The following is a 17,611-nucleotide window of genomic DNA, read 5'->3' as shown; positions in this document are numbered from 1 at the left end:
TTAAGTTTAATAGGAAGTTACTGCTGCTGCTGTGTTCTGACTGTCCCTGAGTGCTTGCCAGCATCCTTGTGTGTAAGTGACACAAAAGTGCCTGTCATCCCTTGGCAGATATTCTGTTGTTCTAAGTCGTGTTGTGCTGTGGGAGAAGTAAGGACTGTGCTGCAGATGATTTAGAACGAAACCTTTACCAAGTGGCTGATCCTGATGTGACAGTAATGCTTGGGGAGTTTCCTTTGGTCTTGTGCAAAGCCTTGGAATGTTGAAAGAGCTCTCAGTGCTCCAGCTCTGGAAGGGCATGAAGGGTGGTACTTGGGAATTGCTCTGTGTCCTGAGGAGAGTTTGTCCCTGTACTAGGAGGTGTGAGGTGGGGGATTTCTGGCTGACAAAAAGGAGAATTTGTGTAACAAAATGTGTACAAATACTGCTAGAGTGTTAAAACCTTGTTGTGAAACCATGGCAAAGTAAAGAATTGTTTGGAGTGTGACTAGGAAGTAGATTCTTTTTTCTTTCAGGATGGGTTCCTTTCTGTTTCCTTTTCCTTGATGATTTTTCTCTTACACCATTCTAGTGATTCAGCAAATGAAACATCTGTTGTGGCTTCTGGCTTTGAGCTGCTGTCCTATTTTTATGGAGACTTGCAAGTTGAGGTTTCCCAGCCTCAGCACAGGACTGGGAGGCCATCTGGTCTCTGTTTCTGACCCTTCCCTCGACTCCCTCAGTGAGCAGAGTTCATTTCCAGGCTAAGATCCCCAGGTGTCCCAATCAATCCATTCTCTGCCCAACCTGTGTTTGTGTTTGGGACTGGCCCTCTGATGGCCAGGGGACCTCCTGGTGCTCAGTCTGTTTGTCTTAATTAGTAAATTAGGGTGCATCTGTTTGCAGTAGTTACCCAGCTCCAGTTACACCTGTGTGCAAGTTTTGCAGCCTCTCGTTTGGTAACGTGTAATCTCTCCTTTATTTGCTCCCAATCTGACTCCTGCAAGTTTTACCTGTTGGGTCCAAGCTTTTTTTATTGGGAAAGACAGCAAACAGAGCCCAGGTTCATGTCCTCCTCATATTAATTTCCTGCATCATGCTCACGGGTACAGAGAAGCTCAACTGTACATACTTTGAGATTTTTAGTTTAAATTGTATGTAGTACTTTTATGTGTATTTCAAGTTGACTTTTTCAGCCTTTATTAATGATAGACAAGTTTACTCATCCCAATGTTGGTTTTCTTTTCTCTTTAGCAGTAGAAATACCTTTACACCTAGGAGCAGGGCAGTAAATATCTGTGTAAACTTCAACTCCTGAGCTTCTGTCTCCCTTTCCCTTGCCCCCTTTTACAGGTACTAAAAACAGAGTGAGCACCCATAGAGATGGGGTATGTTGGGAATCACTCTGGGGTTGACTCTTGGCAATGAACTTGTTTTACTGGGGTGCTGAGAAGGTTGTGATTTGCCTTGTGTCACTTTAATGAACTGTGGTACCTGATAAAGCCATAGCTTTAGTTCAGAGGTAAGACCTGGAACTTGCTCTGACCTGTTTTGGTCAGGGCCCCAGGCCAGATCTTTTCATTCAGAAGCAGGGGTTTGAGAACCTCCAGGGATGGCAGGCAAAGAATAATGAATAGGTGAAAAAAGGCAAAGAGGACATACATTGTAACATAAATTTATTTCTGAATAAATTGCAAGATTAAGAACTAGTGTACAGAGAAACTGCATCACACTGTTACAACTCATGATGTTTGTGCTTTGTAGCAAACATTTATTCTAGCACAGCAAAAATTTCATCACGACAACAAACTGTATTTTGGTTTAAAAATAAATACACTTTCCCATTTATCAACTCAAACAAAGCACTTTATCAGAGTTGGTGCTCTGCATTAACTTCCAGCCTCAGGCATGCTGAGCATTCAATTGTCACTCACCTTCCTGGGGCTAAGAGATGCTCAGTAATTGTTAGGAGCAGGCCCAGTGTCTGCACAGTGACACTCAGTGAATGCTGCAAATTGACCTTTAACTCCACAGTAAAATGACCTGCAGTGTTTCTGCATACCACAGAGATGTGGAATTATTCATGTTTGATGTTCCACCTTAGACTGTGATTGCCTGTCCATTTCTATTTTAAAATAAATTGAGTTATGCAATCATGCAAGTTTAAAAATGGATTTAAAGAGAATGTTGAGAATATGGCTCTTTTTCAGAAATTATTTAAAACTACTTCAAAATTTTCAAAAATATTTAGTGCAAAAAGGATAAGGTTCTTTTCCAAGAAATATTACAGAAGCATATACTAATATATGGAAAATAAAATGTCTCTTAAATATTTTATTGGGAATAGCAAGCAGGTTTTCCATGACACTGTTTGGGTAGGGAGAGATGAAAGATAAATCTTTTCAAAGAAACAAATCACAGAAGAGCTGTGATGTGCTAAGTTCCATTTTCCTTTAAATTCAAACCCAACCTCTTTGGCAGAATTAAGAGAAGGTATCATTAAGTGCATGTTACTAACAGAGCATCTCAACAAGAGGATACCATGGTGTCTCTTATCAAACAGTTATATAAATGTTACAGTGATGTGAACTCTCACGTGTAGTCCAGACACTTAGATGTCAAATGAACAATAAGTCTGCTGGAGTTTTAACAATCATTCCACTTTCTTGACAATTACAAAAATTAGGAAGAATTTAATGATGAGGTGGCACCCTTTTCAGACTGGCATTTCTTCACCTGATGAACAATTGATTTGATTACATTGAAAAGAGTGGTTTTTTTCACTGTTTTTAACTGCTATGTACCATGTTACACAGTTTAGGTAACAAATGTGCTGTCATTACTCCCTGTTACCAGGTAGGGAAACTGAGGCACAGAGGTGAGATGACTTGCCCAGCAGGTCTGTGGTGTGGGACAGGGTTTGGAAACCTGCTCCAAGGACTCAGTCCCTGTGTTCAGGGATTCACCCCTGGGGCTGTGATGAGCTGCACTGCCCCAGCTGAAAAGGAGGGAGTTTTAAGGGTAGGAACCGAGCCTATATTTTCTTTCTTTGAGAATAAAGGAAAGGGGAACAGATATGGAAGATAAATAAGCTGATGGAAAGAAACTAAAATGTGTTTTCAGCAGCTTTTTATTGTGTTGTATAGCTCCAAAGTTCTTAATTGTTCCAAAGTTTTTATCTCTGAGCAGACTGTGGGGATTTACAAAAGAGCATTAGTTATCTGTGGGCATGGGTGTCTCTGGACACACTCTTCTAAGAGTTAAACCATAGAAATATTGGTGTTTTAAAACTGAGTATTGGTGCTCTGTTCCATTTCAGCTGATTAATTTAATCAAATTGATGAAAACGGAGTGTATTAGGTACTTTAGCATCTACTGTGTCCATTAATTCAGAAGGCTAAAAATCCATCCCCTGCTCATCCAGTACATCCTGTAGCAAAATATATTTGTCAGGCATCCCTCATGAGACAGAAAGATCCAATCCATCTTGGTGTCACTTTGCTTCTTGTTCAGTTGTGGAAAGGACTCACGCTGCTTCTGGAGAGTTTGTATTTCTCTGCTCATTTTGATTTGCTGATGTTTGGAAATCAGAGTGTTACACAAACCACTGCTTATTTAAAATGGGGTAAAACAAACATTCTGAACCAGTCAACTTTTTTTTTTAACCCAATTCCAGAAGCCAGTCAAACAGACTGGGTGGCATTTCTCTGCCTTCCTCACTCAGCTTGCAGTACTGCACCACGGCATGAAAGATATCCCCCACTTTCCAGCACTTCCGTTGAACCAGTTGCACAACATCTAAAAACTAAAAAAAAAAAACAAAATACACTTAGGAGCTGGATAACTTTTTACTAAGATTTTGTTAGAGGAAGACACACAAACTGCTGGGCACCTTCCCTTTGTAGGTGCACTGCTGCATGGGGCAGTGGACACAGTTGACTGCAGAGCAATGTAAAAGTCATAGAATCATAAATTGGCTGGGTTGGAAGGGACCTCAGAGATCATCAAGTCCAACCCTTGATCCACTCCCCCCGTGGTTCCCAGCCCATGGCACTCAGTGCCACATCCAGGCTCTTTGGAAAGATCTCCAGACACGGAGAATCCACTACTTCCCTGGGCAGCCCATTCCAATGCCTGATCACCCTCTCCAGAAAGAAATTCTTTCCAATCTCCAACCTAAACCTCCCCTGGCACAACTTGAGACCCTGCCCTCTTGTCTTGCTGAGAGTTGCCTGGGAAAAGAGACCAACCCCCCCCTGGCTCCAACCTCCTTTCAGGGAGTTGGAGAGAGTGATGAGGTCTCCCCTGAGCCTCCTCTTCTCCAGCCTCAACACCCCCAGCTCCCTCAGCCTCACCTCACAGCACTTGTGCTGGATCCCTTCACAGCCTCCTTGCTCTTCTCTGGACCTGCTCCAGCACCTCAATCTCCTTCCTGAACTTCCTGAGGGGCCCAGAACTGGACACAGGACTCAAGCTGTGGCCTCCCCAGAGCTGAGCACAGGGGCAGAATCCCTTCCCTGGACCTGCTGGCCACGCTGTTCCTGAGCCAGCCCAGGATGCCATTGGCCTTCTTGGCCACCTGGGCACACTGCTGCCTCCTGTTCAGCTTCCTGGCAATCCAGACTCCCAGCTCCCTTTCTGCCTGGCTGCTCTCAGCCACTCTGTGCCCAGCCTGGAGCTCTCCATGGGGTTGTTGTGGCCAAAGTGCAGGACCCGGCACTTGGCCTTCTTGAACCTATTTATAAAGCTCTCTTTGGGAAGTTCCATTGCTCCCCAAAAACTGGTCAGATCTCTAACATTTTCTAAATCAGTTGCTTTAATGAATTATTTCTTATTTATTGCACTGAGAGTAAAAACAGTGAAAGGGAGCTTGATAAAGGATCCACAACTTTCCTTGTTAAGAACCCGCTGTCAGAATTATGGATGTGGGACTATCCATTTTAATTAAAACCCAATTATAATTAGCTGTATTTGAATTTATTCTTCATTTTCTATATTTCTACATGTACATCCCACAACATTTTAAATATTCACACGGTGTAAGAGAAAGGAGATACTGGGTAAACCTTTGTCACATGAAGACATTTATCACAATTTTTGTTGAATCACAGAGATGATCTAGATTTGATTTTTTAATTTATTTTTTTTTTTAGCTTCCAGGAAAGAACAGGTTAAATATATCCTCTTATGCAGTTGTTAAAAAATTCTGAATTTTCTCCACTTTATACTAAATAATGATGTCAGAGTTTAGCAGGCTGGAAGGATTGAAAACCATAGGACAGAGTTGCTATTACTCCCCTCCACCCTCCCTAGGGAAGAAAAAAGGGTCATGAATGTGGGGAGCTGGTGGTCAAAGAGCACAGGGAAGTATCAGCAAAATAAAAAAGGGGGAAAAAAAAAAAAATCAAGTTGTGCTTCCCATCTTCTTACAGAGTATGGCAGGAAATGGGAGGGAATACTGAGCCCTTTACTCCTCTGTGTTCTGCCCCTCTCAGATTCTGCAGATCCTCTCTTTAGGTCCTTGTACTGGTACCAAAAGCCCTGGTCCACTCAAACCATGACAGATGGGCTTTGCTGTGTCTTACATGTGGTCCCATTTTTTGCTGAAGCCCATGAATGAAAATCAAAGCTTTTCATTTCTTTGAATTTCACAATCACTCTCTAATTAGCTTGTTCCTTCTACATTTCCAAGAAAATCTTGTGTGTCTCGGGTTAGTCTAGCTGTTTGCTATTTACATACTAAACTTTTAATATGTATTTTAATGATATTTAATAGGCACGTGATCTCCAACAGTGCTGTTGTAGGCAGGATGTGCTTCATTATTCTCTAGTGTATTTTTGCAATTGAATTAACTGGTTCCAAAGCACATGGCTAAAGCTGACAGCTGTTCCTTTAATTAGATGCAATTGGGTCTGCTGCTGCTGAATGCATCTTAAATAATGTTTATGATTCCCAAATGCATGTACTCAAGAAAATCCAACAAGATGTCTGCTACTCAGAGGGATCTTCCAATAGACATTACTTTAAAAGATGAAAATACTGGTTTGAGACACTTGTGTCATTAATCAACTTGAATACTGAGACACTTCTGGGAAGCTCTAAAGTTTGAGCTGTCCTTGCTGACCATGGGGAAGGGGCTGGGTTAGGTTATGCCTGAAATGTCATGGGTGGCATTTGGTGAAGTCTCCAGTGGAGTTGATGTGGGCAGGAGCAAAAGGATACTGGCATCCACAGCACTTTTTAATTTGTAAATCAGGGGAGGTGCCTCAAAATTTCTGTATTTTAGACTAATTTTCCAAGTCACAGATGTGTGATCTTAAATTCTGACACATTTCATCCTTCTCTCCCTTTCTGGAATAAACAGTAGTGCTGCTATCTCCTGATAATGAAGATGTTTTTACATCTGCTTCTAAGCTTAGTAACTCAAATTCTAAGCCTTACTGTGATGCAAGTGAATCAATAGTAAGCCAAATTCTGCAAATACTACCTTTTCAATTCTGTTTTCCTGAGATTTCTTAAAATAGATGGTTGGAATTCCAAGTTCAGAAGCAGCTATCCACTGCAGGGTGGCTCGCAGCTCCACGTCTGGGCACTCAGGTTCCAGATCAAAGTTTATCACCAGGAGATCTTTCTGACAATTGGCTGTTCCCACTGAAAGCCCACACGTGCTTTCTGGAAAGATAATCCCAGCTGTTACTGTGCAGTGACTTGTGTTAACTTCAAATTGCATGCTTTAATTGATATGGTTCAACTTACCCTCTGTATTTTCTGTCTGTTCTTTAAGGAAAACCTTTTCTTCTACTAATTCACTTAGAAACAAACAACAACAAAGCTTATTAGTGATATTTAGGAACAGTCTAGAACAGTGCTTCATGATGGATAAACTTCTCCCTCAATGTAAGACCTAGAAAACTGCAAGAAAAAAGTTACGTAGGATGAAATAGCACTTTGCAGAATGTGTTTCATTTATTTAATCTTTAATTAGGTTAAAGCTATGGGAATTGCAGTATTATTTCTGCAGTAGGATGAAATACTTGTTGTGTGTGTGTTACGTTTCATCAGGATCTGGTTATCTTTACACAATGTCAAGCAAATGACATTATGATAAGGCAGAGCAAGCCTCATAACCTGGGGGGAAATGCTGAACTTGAAGTGTCTCTGTTTTGCAGTGCTATGCTCCCTGGCTCACTCTTTTACAGTCTTGCTTTCTAGTTCTGTATCTCTATTTATCCAGTTATATAGCTTAATGTAATCACAAATAGAAATGACTTCAACTACTGCTGTGTTTAAAGAAACTAGCTCTTTGGAGAAACAAATTCTGTTAACACCTTGCAAAAATTTCTGAAGTTCCAAATTTATTCCATCCCCTCTTAATTCCTGTTTCCTGTCTCTCTTGTTAAACTCTCCAAACCAAACTCCTGGCATGTGGTTCCTGTTTCAGCTTCCATTTCAGAACACAATGTCCATGCTCTTGTGCATGTGTGGCAGAACCTGTCAGCTCACTATTGGTGTCACAGCTCATTGCACTCATTTCATCATTTCTGGAGAGACAGCACAGCACACGTTTCCCAACTGTCCATTTTCCCCCTTAATGAGGGGAACTGCAGCAAGTGGAAGATTTTATTTTTGGCCTGAGAGGATGCTACTCTTACTACCCTCATTCAGAATCTCTCCCAGGGCTTTAAGGAATCAAGGTTAGAAACACACCTATAGTGGTTAGTGCAGGAGGGGAGAGGAAAGAATGAAGTGCCCCGTTTGGTTTGTCCTGACTTAGAGTCCTAGGTGCTTAAGAACTTCCTTCCCACCAGATGTTTTTCCAGTTTTCTCTTGGAACAGCAGATATATTTTGTCTCCCCTCAGATCTGCAGAATAACCAAGTTTTTGTGCCTCTTGGCTAACACCTAAGAAGAGCCCCTGAAAGCTAACAGAGGAAGTCAGAAAATTTCCCCTTTGGTCCCTGGAAATAGAGAGGTGAGGGAGCATCTTTAGGGGTGTGTGTAGGAGGTGCCTAGATAGGAGATGGGCACATTTTAGCAAGGTTGGTCTCTGGGCTGGCAGCTGAGGGAGAATGCCCTGAACACGACAGAAATATGGATTCCTGGGTTTCTTACAAAAAAACCCAGCCTCTTGGGAGCAGAAAATCTGCAGAGCAGTCTGACAATGAGCTGTGAAGATGTTCTGATGTCACTGACTTCACAAAGTTTCCGTGTTCAATGTGTGACATAAAATATGTACCCTGGTCCTGGGGCCTTGCCCGGGCTGCACCATGACACCCACTGGGCACAGGGTTGTCAGGCAGACACTTGCACATCTCTTGATAATTTTATTGCATGTTCAGTAGAACATGCCCAGAAACAATGGATAAGATCCACTTTGAGCCTAAGTATTGGAAAAAAGGCTATAATATTTTTATAATACTGTATATTATATTATGTATTTTATAATAGTTTTTCCTTAGACTTCAATTGGTCTTTTTTTTTTTGCTTGACCTTGATATTACAGTAAAGTTTTGATAGTATTTCAAGTTATTCAGAAAATAAAGTTCACACAGTGGGAAACTCAGAAAATTCTTTTAAACAGAGCAGGTGGTGGATCCATAGTCCCTTCAGGGACCCACCTGGATGGGCTTTCCTGTCATCTTTCACTGCCTACTGCTGTCACTCTGCACAGACACCTGTATATGTTTTTTTCTGAAGCTAGCAGCAGCACGTGCAAAGCAAGGCTTGGCACATTTTAGATGGCTTAAATAATTTTCAGTTAAAATTAGGCTAAACATCAAGTCTCACTTCAGTAACTACTTACTTAGTCATAAGAGAAGATGGCACGTTCTCCTGATAAATTTCCAGGTCCATAATGCCAAGACTGCTAGTTGTACTGCTGTTGCCATTGCTGACAAAGCAAAAGTTTAAATATTAGTGCCAAGCTGCACTGAACATGTCTCCATACACCTTTTTTACACCTTTTTAAACTTTATCTATGTCCAAAGCAAAGTGAGGAGGCTGCCTCTTGTCATGGGGAGTTCCACAGACTCAGCTGTGCTCAGCAACTGGTTCCCAGAAAGCAGCACACTAATCTGCTCAAAATAATGAGGCTTTGATTAAAATAGTTCTAGATACAGATATGTTTCACAGGATGCTGTAAACTGTAGAAAAAAAAAGAAATGGACTGCATGAAGGGTTTATAAAACAAACATGTGGCCTCCAAACCAAAAAGCAGCCTGCTTGACTCCTTGAAAAGAATTATCAATACAGAGATGTCCTGGGAAAAACCCCACAGATTCAGATCTCCCTGTCTTGTAAGTAAGGCATCTGGTTGCCCATCATGCTATTTATCTACTTGGGGACTCTGCCTGTCAGGAGGAGCAGTTTCAGTGTATAGCATCGTGCCCCTGGTGTTACTGGGGACCTGACAAAGCCCCCAGTTCCAGTGACCACCCCTCTCTATTTGAGTACTTTAGAAGGCTGAGATTCTAATTAAAGCCATTGCTCATAGGGACCAGTAATATGTAGAAGCATTCTCTTTGACTTCATCACAAAAATGAAGTGTTAAATCTGATAATATTTGAAAAAAATAGTGCTAGTTCACTTTATAACATTATGAATTTGGCAGTGAATGTGTAGGTATTGCAATAGTCTGATGAACAGGTTGGGAGCTGGCTAGCTGCAAGTCAGCACAAACAAGTTCTGTTTGATGTGAACTTGAACCATTTTTGTTTTTGCAAAAGCAACCAGAAGTATTTTTCTGTACATTAGAAGGATTTACTAGACAGTTCCTTTGCCCATTAGGTTTTTCTGAGTCAGTCTCAGCACACCATGCATTCAGACTTGCTGTAGCAATTTCTTTTTCAGTGCAGAGGCACAGTGGCTCTCAGACCAATGATTTTGTTAAATGTTGATTCTATAATAATGGGATGAATGTTCACCCACACTGACAGACAAGGTTTTTTCAGCCAGCCAGCAGTGCTCTCTGATGGTTTCTTTCTGCTTTGTTACCATACTGTCTGTCCTCCTTGTTGTCTTAATACCCTAGAGGAGGTTGTAATTTCTTGACAGTATTTTAAAACCTAATCTAAGAGCATGTGAAGAAAAAACCTTGCTCAGTTTTAATTTCTGCAAAGGCTGAAGTCAAACTAGCATCACTTTTATGCAAGGACAAGATAACATTCTTCAGACACGTGTCCTGACTTGAATAGGAACAAAAAGCTCTGGAATTTATGCCTGCTTGGGGGGAACTCTGCCATCCTCTGTTGATCTGCTCCCTGGGGCCACCCTGAGCAGATCAGGTCTCTATCTCTGTTCTTGGTGCACAGGTACTTGATGGGAACACCAGTCTCAACTCTAGATGACATGCCAGAAAAAACATTATGCAAATATCTCAAAGGAAAGACCACAGCAACTGGCTTGTCCCATGGCTCTTTCACTGTGGGACTGAGGTATTAGAATGGGGCCAGGACATTTTTTCTGTGTGTGAATTTATCTGCTCACCAATAATAAGACTTGTCTGAGAATCAGAATGTGGCACTTTTTTTCCCCTTTCCTTTTTAAAAAATAAAGAGAAGACCTCTGTTATTAGGCTTTCTTTACAGTATTCTGAACTAATCTCAAGCTGTTGACTGTCATTCCTGGTGCATGTTTGCCACCTCCTTGGCTTGGTTTATCAGACCATATTTACTGAGGACAGACACCATGGGTACCTTAGGGATCTCTCGCTGAGTTGCAGGTAGCTGCTTGTGTCATCAGGATTGTCCTCATCATTAGCAAGCTGGGACCAGCTGCCAGTGCTTTCTTCACTGCTGCTGAGATGGTTTGGAAACTCTTCAGCTGTTTTTGTCTCTCCTAGGATTTCAGCATCTGTTCTGCTCTGAGGACTGTTGCTGTTAGGGGTGGTAAGGAAGTTATGTTGATATTGTAATACAGGCAAACAGTTACCACAAACCTTCAGGTGATGTTGCTTATTCAAGTCAACCAAGCTGCAAAATTATAGAGGTGCAAAAGAGAGGATAAGCTTGTAATTTATACACAAAGTCCAGTTGTGGACTGGTTGAACATACGGTCTAAGATGGTCCTCAAAAAGGATCTTGTGGCTGCTATAAACAAACACAAAGTAAGTCTTATACTGAAATATGCCTAAAAAAGGTTTAAATTGTACAAAAAAAGGTTTACATGTACAAAAGGAACAGCTCCCTGCACAGCCTTATTGCTTAGTGTGCTCCAGTCAGCTGGTAGGGTTGAAATCCATGGTAAATGTTAGTGCAGAGGAATGGCAGCTCTTGGAAACTTGTACTGGCACAAAATCCATGTTGTACTAACGGGGGCAAGTTTCTTGCCGGGGTTTCTACTCTGTTAGATCTAAAAGCAGTCTCCAAGTAGGAAAGGACTGTTTGCTGTGAATCACTAATGACTGTCAGTCTCTTTTGTTTCTTGGCATCTTTGCTGCTTAGGATGGGAAAAACTAAGTGTTCCTTCTCCAGGCAGGTGTGCAGTGGGTAGTCAGAAACCAGCCTTGATATGGAGCCCAGACTGAGTTTAGAAAATACAGGGCCAAGGGAAAAATGGTTTGTGATTCTGTGCACTTCACATGTTACACACACTCAAAACATATTTAAAAGACACCTCTATACGTACACATTCCCAAAACAAAAAGTAAAAACTATTTAGAGTAACATTTCAGAGCCAAACTGGTCTTTGTGACACTTAATGTGGGACTCCTGATACGCAGGCAGAGAAGTACACAGTAACCCAAACCTTCCTTCTTTTGGAGGATAAGGAGGAGTTGTTAAAATCACTGCAGCACCAGCATAACAACTAAACCAAAACTTAGTTTTGGTCTTTCCTAGATGGCCTGCACTTGTAACTTGGTGAGTTTTCAATGTAATGTGTCCTGGCAACCCTCTGCGGGATCCCTTTGGAGAAGTTCTCACCTTCAGCCTTCTCTCTACAGTCATGGCTGGGGAGCCCTGCAGTTAGAGCAAGAGATCACCCCTACAATTCTGTTGCTCCCAAGTAATTAACTTCTTTAAGGATACTCTGAGACAGTATCACTGTGGATATCTCCTCTTGCTCTTGTCTCTCAGGACAGCTAGAAGCTGCAGCACTAGGAACTGGATTCTAGATAGAGGCAGCTTCCTGCACAGGGAGAAGCAGGCACTTGTTTGTGGGAGGGTCTCTGCTCTGCCAGGCAGTCAGCATTTGTCAGGTAACTCTGCCTGCCACCCCTGAGCCCTCAAGTACCAACCTCAGCATCTGTAGTTACACAGAAACACTGAGCAGCTGGGTCACAGAGTAGTGGGGTTATTCAGAATTTTAATAAGGGCAAGTCCCAAACAGATTTTTGTAGATCACAGAATCATAGAATTGGCTGGGTTGGAAGGGACCTCAGAGATCATCAAGCCCAACCCTTGATCCACTCCCCCCGTGGTTCCCAGCCCATGGCACTCAGTGCCACATCCAGGCTCTTTGGAAAGATCTCCAGACACGGAGAATCCACTACTTCCCTGGGCAGCCCATTCCAATGCCTGATCAGATGGTGTTACTTGGCATATTTTTTTTCCCCCTCCTCCTTTTCAGGCAGCCTCTTCAAAACACTCCTTAACTATGTGAAAATAATTCATTTTCAAAAAGCTGGGATTCAAGTTGGTAGCTATCTAAATGTGTCTTATTAAAAGCAGGTTGAGTTTGAAGGGCAGTGGAGGAGAGTCAGTATGAAAGAATAGCAGCACCGTGATAATTATCCACCTAATTGCTGCCACACACAGGGCAGTACATGCTTCTTCACTTCAAGCAGAGCTTTGTCAAAACCCAAACCAGAGCACTGCCTGGAATAAAATGAGTTACAAAAGTATTTCTAATACAAACACCTCCACTCTTTGTGGATCTCTGAGATAATAGGGTGCTGCAGTGCTGCAAATGATTGGCAGCTTGGGTACCACTGAAGTATCAGATATGAATGAGAGGTACAGTTCAAAATAGACAATGCCTTAAGAGAGAGCCTTGTTCTTAACCTCACAGCACCCCCTGCAATCCCCTCTGTTTGCTCTGCACTCTCAGACTGGGTTTATGCTCTGTCCTAACTAAAGCAAGTTGCAAATTTCTCACCAAAAGCAGTGCAGCTGTAAGGAGAGGGTGGTAAACTGGGGTATAAACTCAAGGAAATTCAAGTAACATGAAGGTTATGCTTCTCTCTAAATTTTTTCAGAGAAGTTTTGAATCAAAGGAGGTGACAGGTGCTTTTAATTTCTATCATAGAATCATCTGGGTTGGAAGGGACCTCTGACATCAAGTCCAACCCCTGTTATATCCTATCCAACCCTCTGTTATATCCTCCACTAAAGAATTTTTATTACTTGTAGTTCCAGACTGTAAGCACTAAACTGAGCTTTAGCTCTTGCAAGTCTGGTCTTTTTTCCAGGTACATAAATTGCTAGTAGAGAACTACAGGTCAAATTCTGCTATATTCTATTCTCTACTTGGACTGATTTGATTTTTTTTTTTTTTAATTGAGGTACCTGCCAGCACTAAATGAAAGTTCAAACTCTGTCCATATTTCTTGTCTTTACAGTGAGAGGCCTAAATATGTGTAGTGGGAGAACTTAGTTGTCTGTGCAGTATTAGATTTGAATCTTGGAACCACAGTATTGTCCTGTTCAGTGTAATTTTGCTCCAGAAACTGACACTGTAATATATAATTGGGTGTGTTGTGCCATTAGAAGCCTTTAGCCAGACCTGTTTATTTCTTTAAAAGTGCTTCTCTTCTAATCTTAGTCTTTTATCAAAAATTTTTTTACTAGGAAGTCAAAACAAACACCAAGGCAATATGGTGATTTGCTGTTTTGTCACTTACCTGTTTATTAGGGAACTGGAACCTGTGTCCTTCTCATCCAAAGCTTCTATGGGCTTTTCTTTGCTTTGATCCTCCTTTCTGGCAGGGTGCCATGAAGCTGAGGACTCTGAGGCTTTATCTGGTTCATCCCTCTGATCAGTTTCTATCTGAATTAAAGGCACTTCCCTGTGCTGACCTGCAGGGAGGCACCCAGGGCTCTTGATTCTCTCTTTTTTCTCATCCAAATGTATTGCATCCCTTTTGAGTTTTGATCGACTGGGAGCTGCACTTTGGGGATGTTTGCTTTCCAGCATGTGTTCTTGGCTTGTATAATCACAGGAATCCTGCTGGGCACCAATTAAATTTTTACCAGTTGCCACAATATTTGCAGCCAATCTGTTTGCATATTGTTCCACCTGTGGTGAGGAATCGCTGGGAAACTGGTCCAGCTCTGCAGCCTCTTCCTCATCTGCTATGATTTTGTTCTTGCACATCAGAGATTTGATGGAACTTGCCCATGTCTCATGAATCAACATATCTGTTATCTGGTCAGTCTTGCATCTTTGGTACAGGCATGAGTCAGACTTGCAAAGACCTGAAGAAGCCACGGTATTGCCTGGCTGTAAACTTAAGGAATCTTGGTGATGGTGGGCAAATCCATCTAATGAATTTGCCTTAACTGGGACACTAACTGTTAATCTAGAGCCTGATGATCTGCTGTCTGGCACTGATGATTGCCTAAAGCAAAAAGGTGATCGTAGAGAGGGGGGTAGCAAACTGCCACACCAGTCCTTTGAGTTCAGAGGGGAAGATAAGTTCTCTTTATTTTCCTTTTCTATTTCTCTTAGCATATACCTATAAAATTCTTCTGTTATGCTTTCAGTGCTGGACTGTTTGGATGGACAGCTCGGTCTTACATTGAGATGACCATTTTTCTTGGCAACTTGTTGCAAAGCAGAAGTTAAAATGTTGTTTGCATTTTTTCCTGCATAGTAATCGAGTAATAAATCGAAACCTCTCCCTTCGTTTTCCATTTGGTTCACCATAAATCTTGAAAACTCATCTGTAATACTTTCACAACTAGACTGCTTGGAGACAGAACTGGTCTGGCTCAAAGACTGCCCAAAAGTGTTCATTAGCCCAAGGGTGTTGAAAGAGGCTTTGGAATCCAAGTCCTCCTCTGGGATGCTCTCGCAGCTCGAGGCCTTGGCTCGGCTCCATCTTTCACAATGCAGCCTGGTCCTGGGGTGGTTTGGACCTTGCCAGATGCCATCGACCATGGAGAGTTCAGTGAGGTTCATGATCTTGGCAGCCACTTCATTTGCAAAGATGTTGACTGAATCTGGTGTGTCCTCAAGGTTTATGGATTCATCTACCACCCGGTTCATCAATCTTTCCTTCAGCTCAGGATGTTCATCAGTTTTCCTTTTGATCTCACTAAGTCTCGGGGCCCTGTGCTTCCTGACAACTGAACCATTAGCATGGGTTTCCTTTTTCCTTTTCATGCTCCTGCATGATAAACTCTGGGTCACCAGATATTCATTGCCTCTCTTCCACGCACAGAACCAGGGCTGCTTTCCGTTTGAATTTTCAAGACAAATGGCAGCTATTTCTGTTGCCATAGAGACAACTGTTTCTGCCAATTCTTCTGCATAATCAGTAATACAATATTTACCCCTTGAATGTTTCACCTGTAGCACAGGCTGAGAAGGAAGCAACACATGGTTTCCTAATAAAGATAAACTGACCTGGACATCATTATTTAGCACAGTGTCACTCTTAGGCTTGACCTCATCTTCTGCATTCATGGTGGCACTGGATGAGAGCTGTTCCTGAACACTGTGCCTGCACTCATTGTTTGCAAAGGTGTTTTCTCTGTCTGAAAATGATCTGCAGTCTTTCTTTTGATGAGGATTGTTACTCTGATTTGGGAATTTGTAGCAGTCTCGTGCAGTTCTTTTCAGGTATCTTTTCTTGGGAGATGTTTTTGTAGCAAGTGTGTTCGGCCCTGTAGATCTGCTCGTTGGTTCTGAATTCAATGTGGCACTTGTCTTACTGTTGGCATCTTTCACAATACATTTCTCGGTGTTTGTGTCACTTCCAAGATCTTCACCACCACTAGAGCTGTAGGGTGTACTGAATGGCTTAACAGCAAAGTGATCAAGGGGGTTCCGTGGAGTTTCATATGCTGCTGCCTGTGTTGCTTCTCTTGTTACTTGATCTGCTTTTGTGTCCTCAGAAAAGAGAGGAGAACACTCTTCAACTTGTCTTATGTCATTCATCTTCTTGCAAGTGAAATAGATTATGTTAAAAAGTAACTCATTTGCAGTCTCTGTGAAAATGTCTTTTGCAGTTGAGCTGTGTTCTGCATGGGGGTGTAGCAGTCTCCTCTTCCTAACCTCTTCAATAGAATGGCGTAGGATAATATTGGACAGGTTCTGTGCAAGTTCATCCCTGATTACTTCCTTGGTTTGTGGAACTTGTGGCCTTGCTGTTGTTTCAATAATTTTTCCATTTATGGATTCCATAAAATGCCCTACGTTTTTGTACGTGTTGGGTTTTGTCAAAATGATTGATGCCTCTTTGAGAAGTGCCTCTGCAATGCTATGGTTGAGCTTCTCCATGCTGCTTCCTATAGCTATGCTGCAATGAAGAGTGATGGCTGCAGAAGTCTGAGCAGCAGACAGGAGGCCACTTGAAGCTGCAGGGTACTTCTCTTCCTTTGTGTCCCCCAGACCACAGATGGCCACGGCACTTGCTACTTGGGTCATTCCACACAGTGCAGATGGAAATGAATATTCTGTGTCAGCAGAGCCGTCCATTACCTGTGAAGATTCTGGGTGTAGCTCTTCTCTACCAACTCCTCCACTTTTAGAGTCCGTGGCTTCTTGATCCCGTCTGAATTTTTCTGCAGCCTGGGGACTGGAAATGGTCCCAATAACAGTGGCTGCACAGGCTAGAGCCACTTCCAGAGCACTCTGGCCGTGTCCATTTGAGTGTTCTTCCTCCAAGTAATCTGAAACTTCAGCAGAACTTTCTGATTCAGTCCAGTGGCACAGGTTGGGGAAGGCAGACCCTGGCCAGTCAGCCACATTTTCAGAGCTGTCTGGGCTTTGCACTATGACAATCTTGGGAAGTTCATTCCACGATCGGGGAGCAGATCCATCTTCTGACTTAGAGGAGCTTCCTACAGAGATGCTGACTGCAGCCTCCTCACTAAAAGTGGGCTGGGACTGTGACAGTCTGATGAATGCATCTTGCAGAACAGATTCTGCCAAGTTTGTAGCATACTCACCTGTAGTTGCCTGCTCGTTTTGCACAGGAAGATCAGTTTGCCCAACACCTGCAGAATCTTCTCCATCTGCCTTACTGCTGTGTTTTGCTGGTTCCTGAACACAGAGAGGCACCAGCTCCTCTTTAGCCATTTCAGTTAAAGATACATCTTCTAACACATGTGCTGAGCAGGAATTTTCAACCTCACTCATCAAATTGGTAGTGATAAGGGATGAAGTAGCTCTTTCATCTAAATTCTTCTGCATCAGTATTTCCTGGTCTGACATATCTGCAGGTTGTAAAGTGCCATCTTCAGCCACAGCATTCACAGCTTCAGAGGTTCTCGTAGCTGCATTATCTTCATTAATGCAGTTCCCTTCATGAATGATTGGCAACCTGGATTTTCTGTAGTGAAGATTTTCAAATCCCTTTCCTTTATTTTTTTTGGCATCTGAAGATGCTTCTGAAACGCTTAGTTTGTCATGACCTAGTAAAAGAAAACAAGAAATTAGTTTTTGCAGGGTACCCTGGAACTTTAAAAAC

At 42.2% G+C, this 17,611-nt stretch overlaps 1 protein-coding gene across 1 annotated transcript in view; it reads right to left on the bottom strand.

Moving 5' to 3' along the window:
* Positions 1 to 3,637: 3,637 nt before the first annotated feature.
* Positions 3,638 to 17,611, bottom strand: part of SPHKAP (SPHK1 interactor, AKAP domain containing) — a 63,395-nt gene continuing 49,421 nt past the window's right edge. Inside the window, exons 7-12 of the mRNA XM_030456209.1 lie at positions 13,817 to 17,555; positions 10,671 to 10,850; positions 8,780 to 8,866; positions 6,734 to 6,786; positions 6,465 to 6,649; positions 3,638 to 3,781 (exon numbers count right to left, since the gene is read on the bottom strand). Coding sequence (XP_030312069.1) covers positions 3,638 to 3,781; positions 6,465 to 6,649; positions 6,734 to 6,786; positions 8,780 to 8,866; positions 10,671 to 10,850; positions 13,817 to 17,555 — 4,388 coding nt within the window. The remainder of the gene's footprint in view (positions 3,782 to 6,464; positions 6,650 to 6,733; positions 6,787 to 8,779; positions 8,867 to 10,670; positions 10,851 to 13,816; positions 17,556 to 17,611) is intronic.

The sequence above is a fragment of the Calypte anna genome, chromosome 9 (assembly GCF_003957555.1).
Source record: "Calypte anna isolate BGI_N300 chromosome 9, bCalAnn1_v1.p, whole genome shotgun sequence".
In the NCBI taxonomy this organism is placed as follows: domain Eukaryota; kingdom Metazoa; phylum Chordata; class Aves; order Apodiformes; family Trochilidae; genus Calypte; species Calypte anna.
Note: the sequence above shows the minus strand (reverse complement) of the source record. Positions and strands in the feature narration are given on the sequence as shown.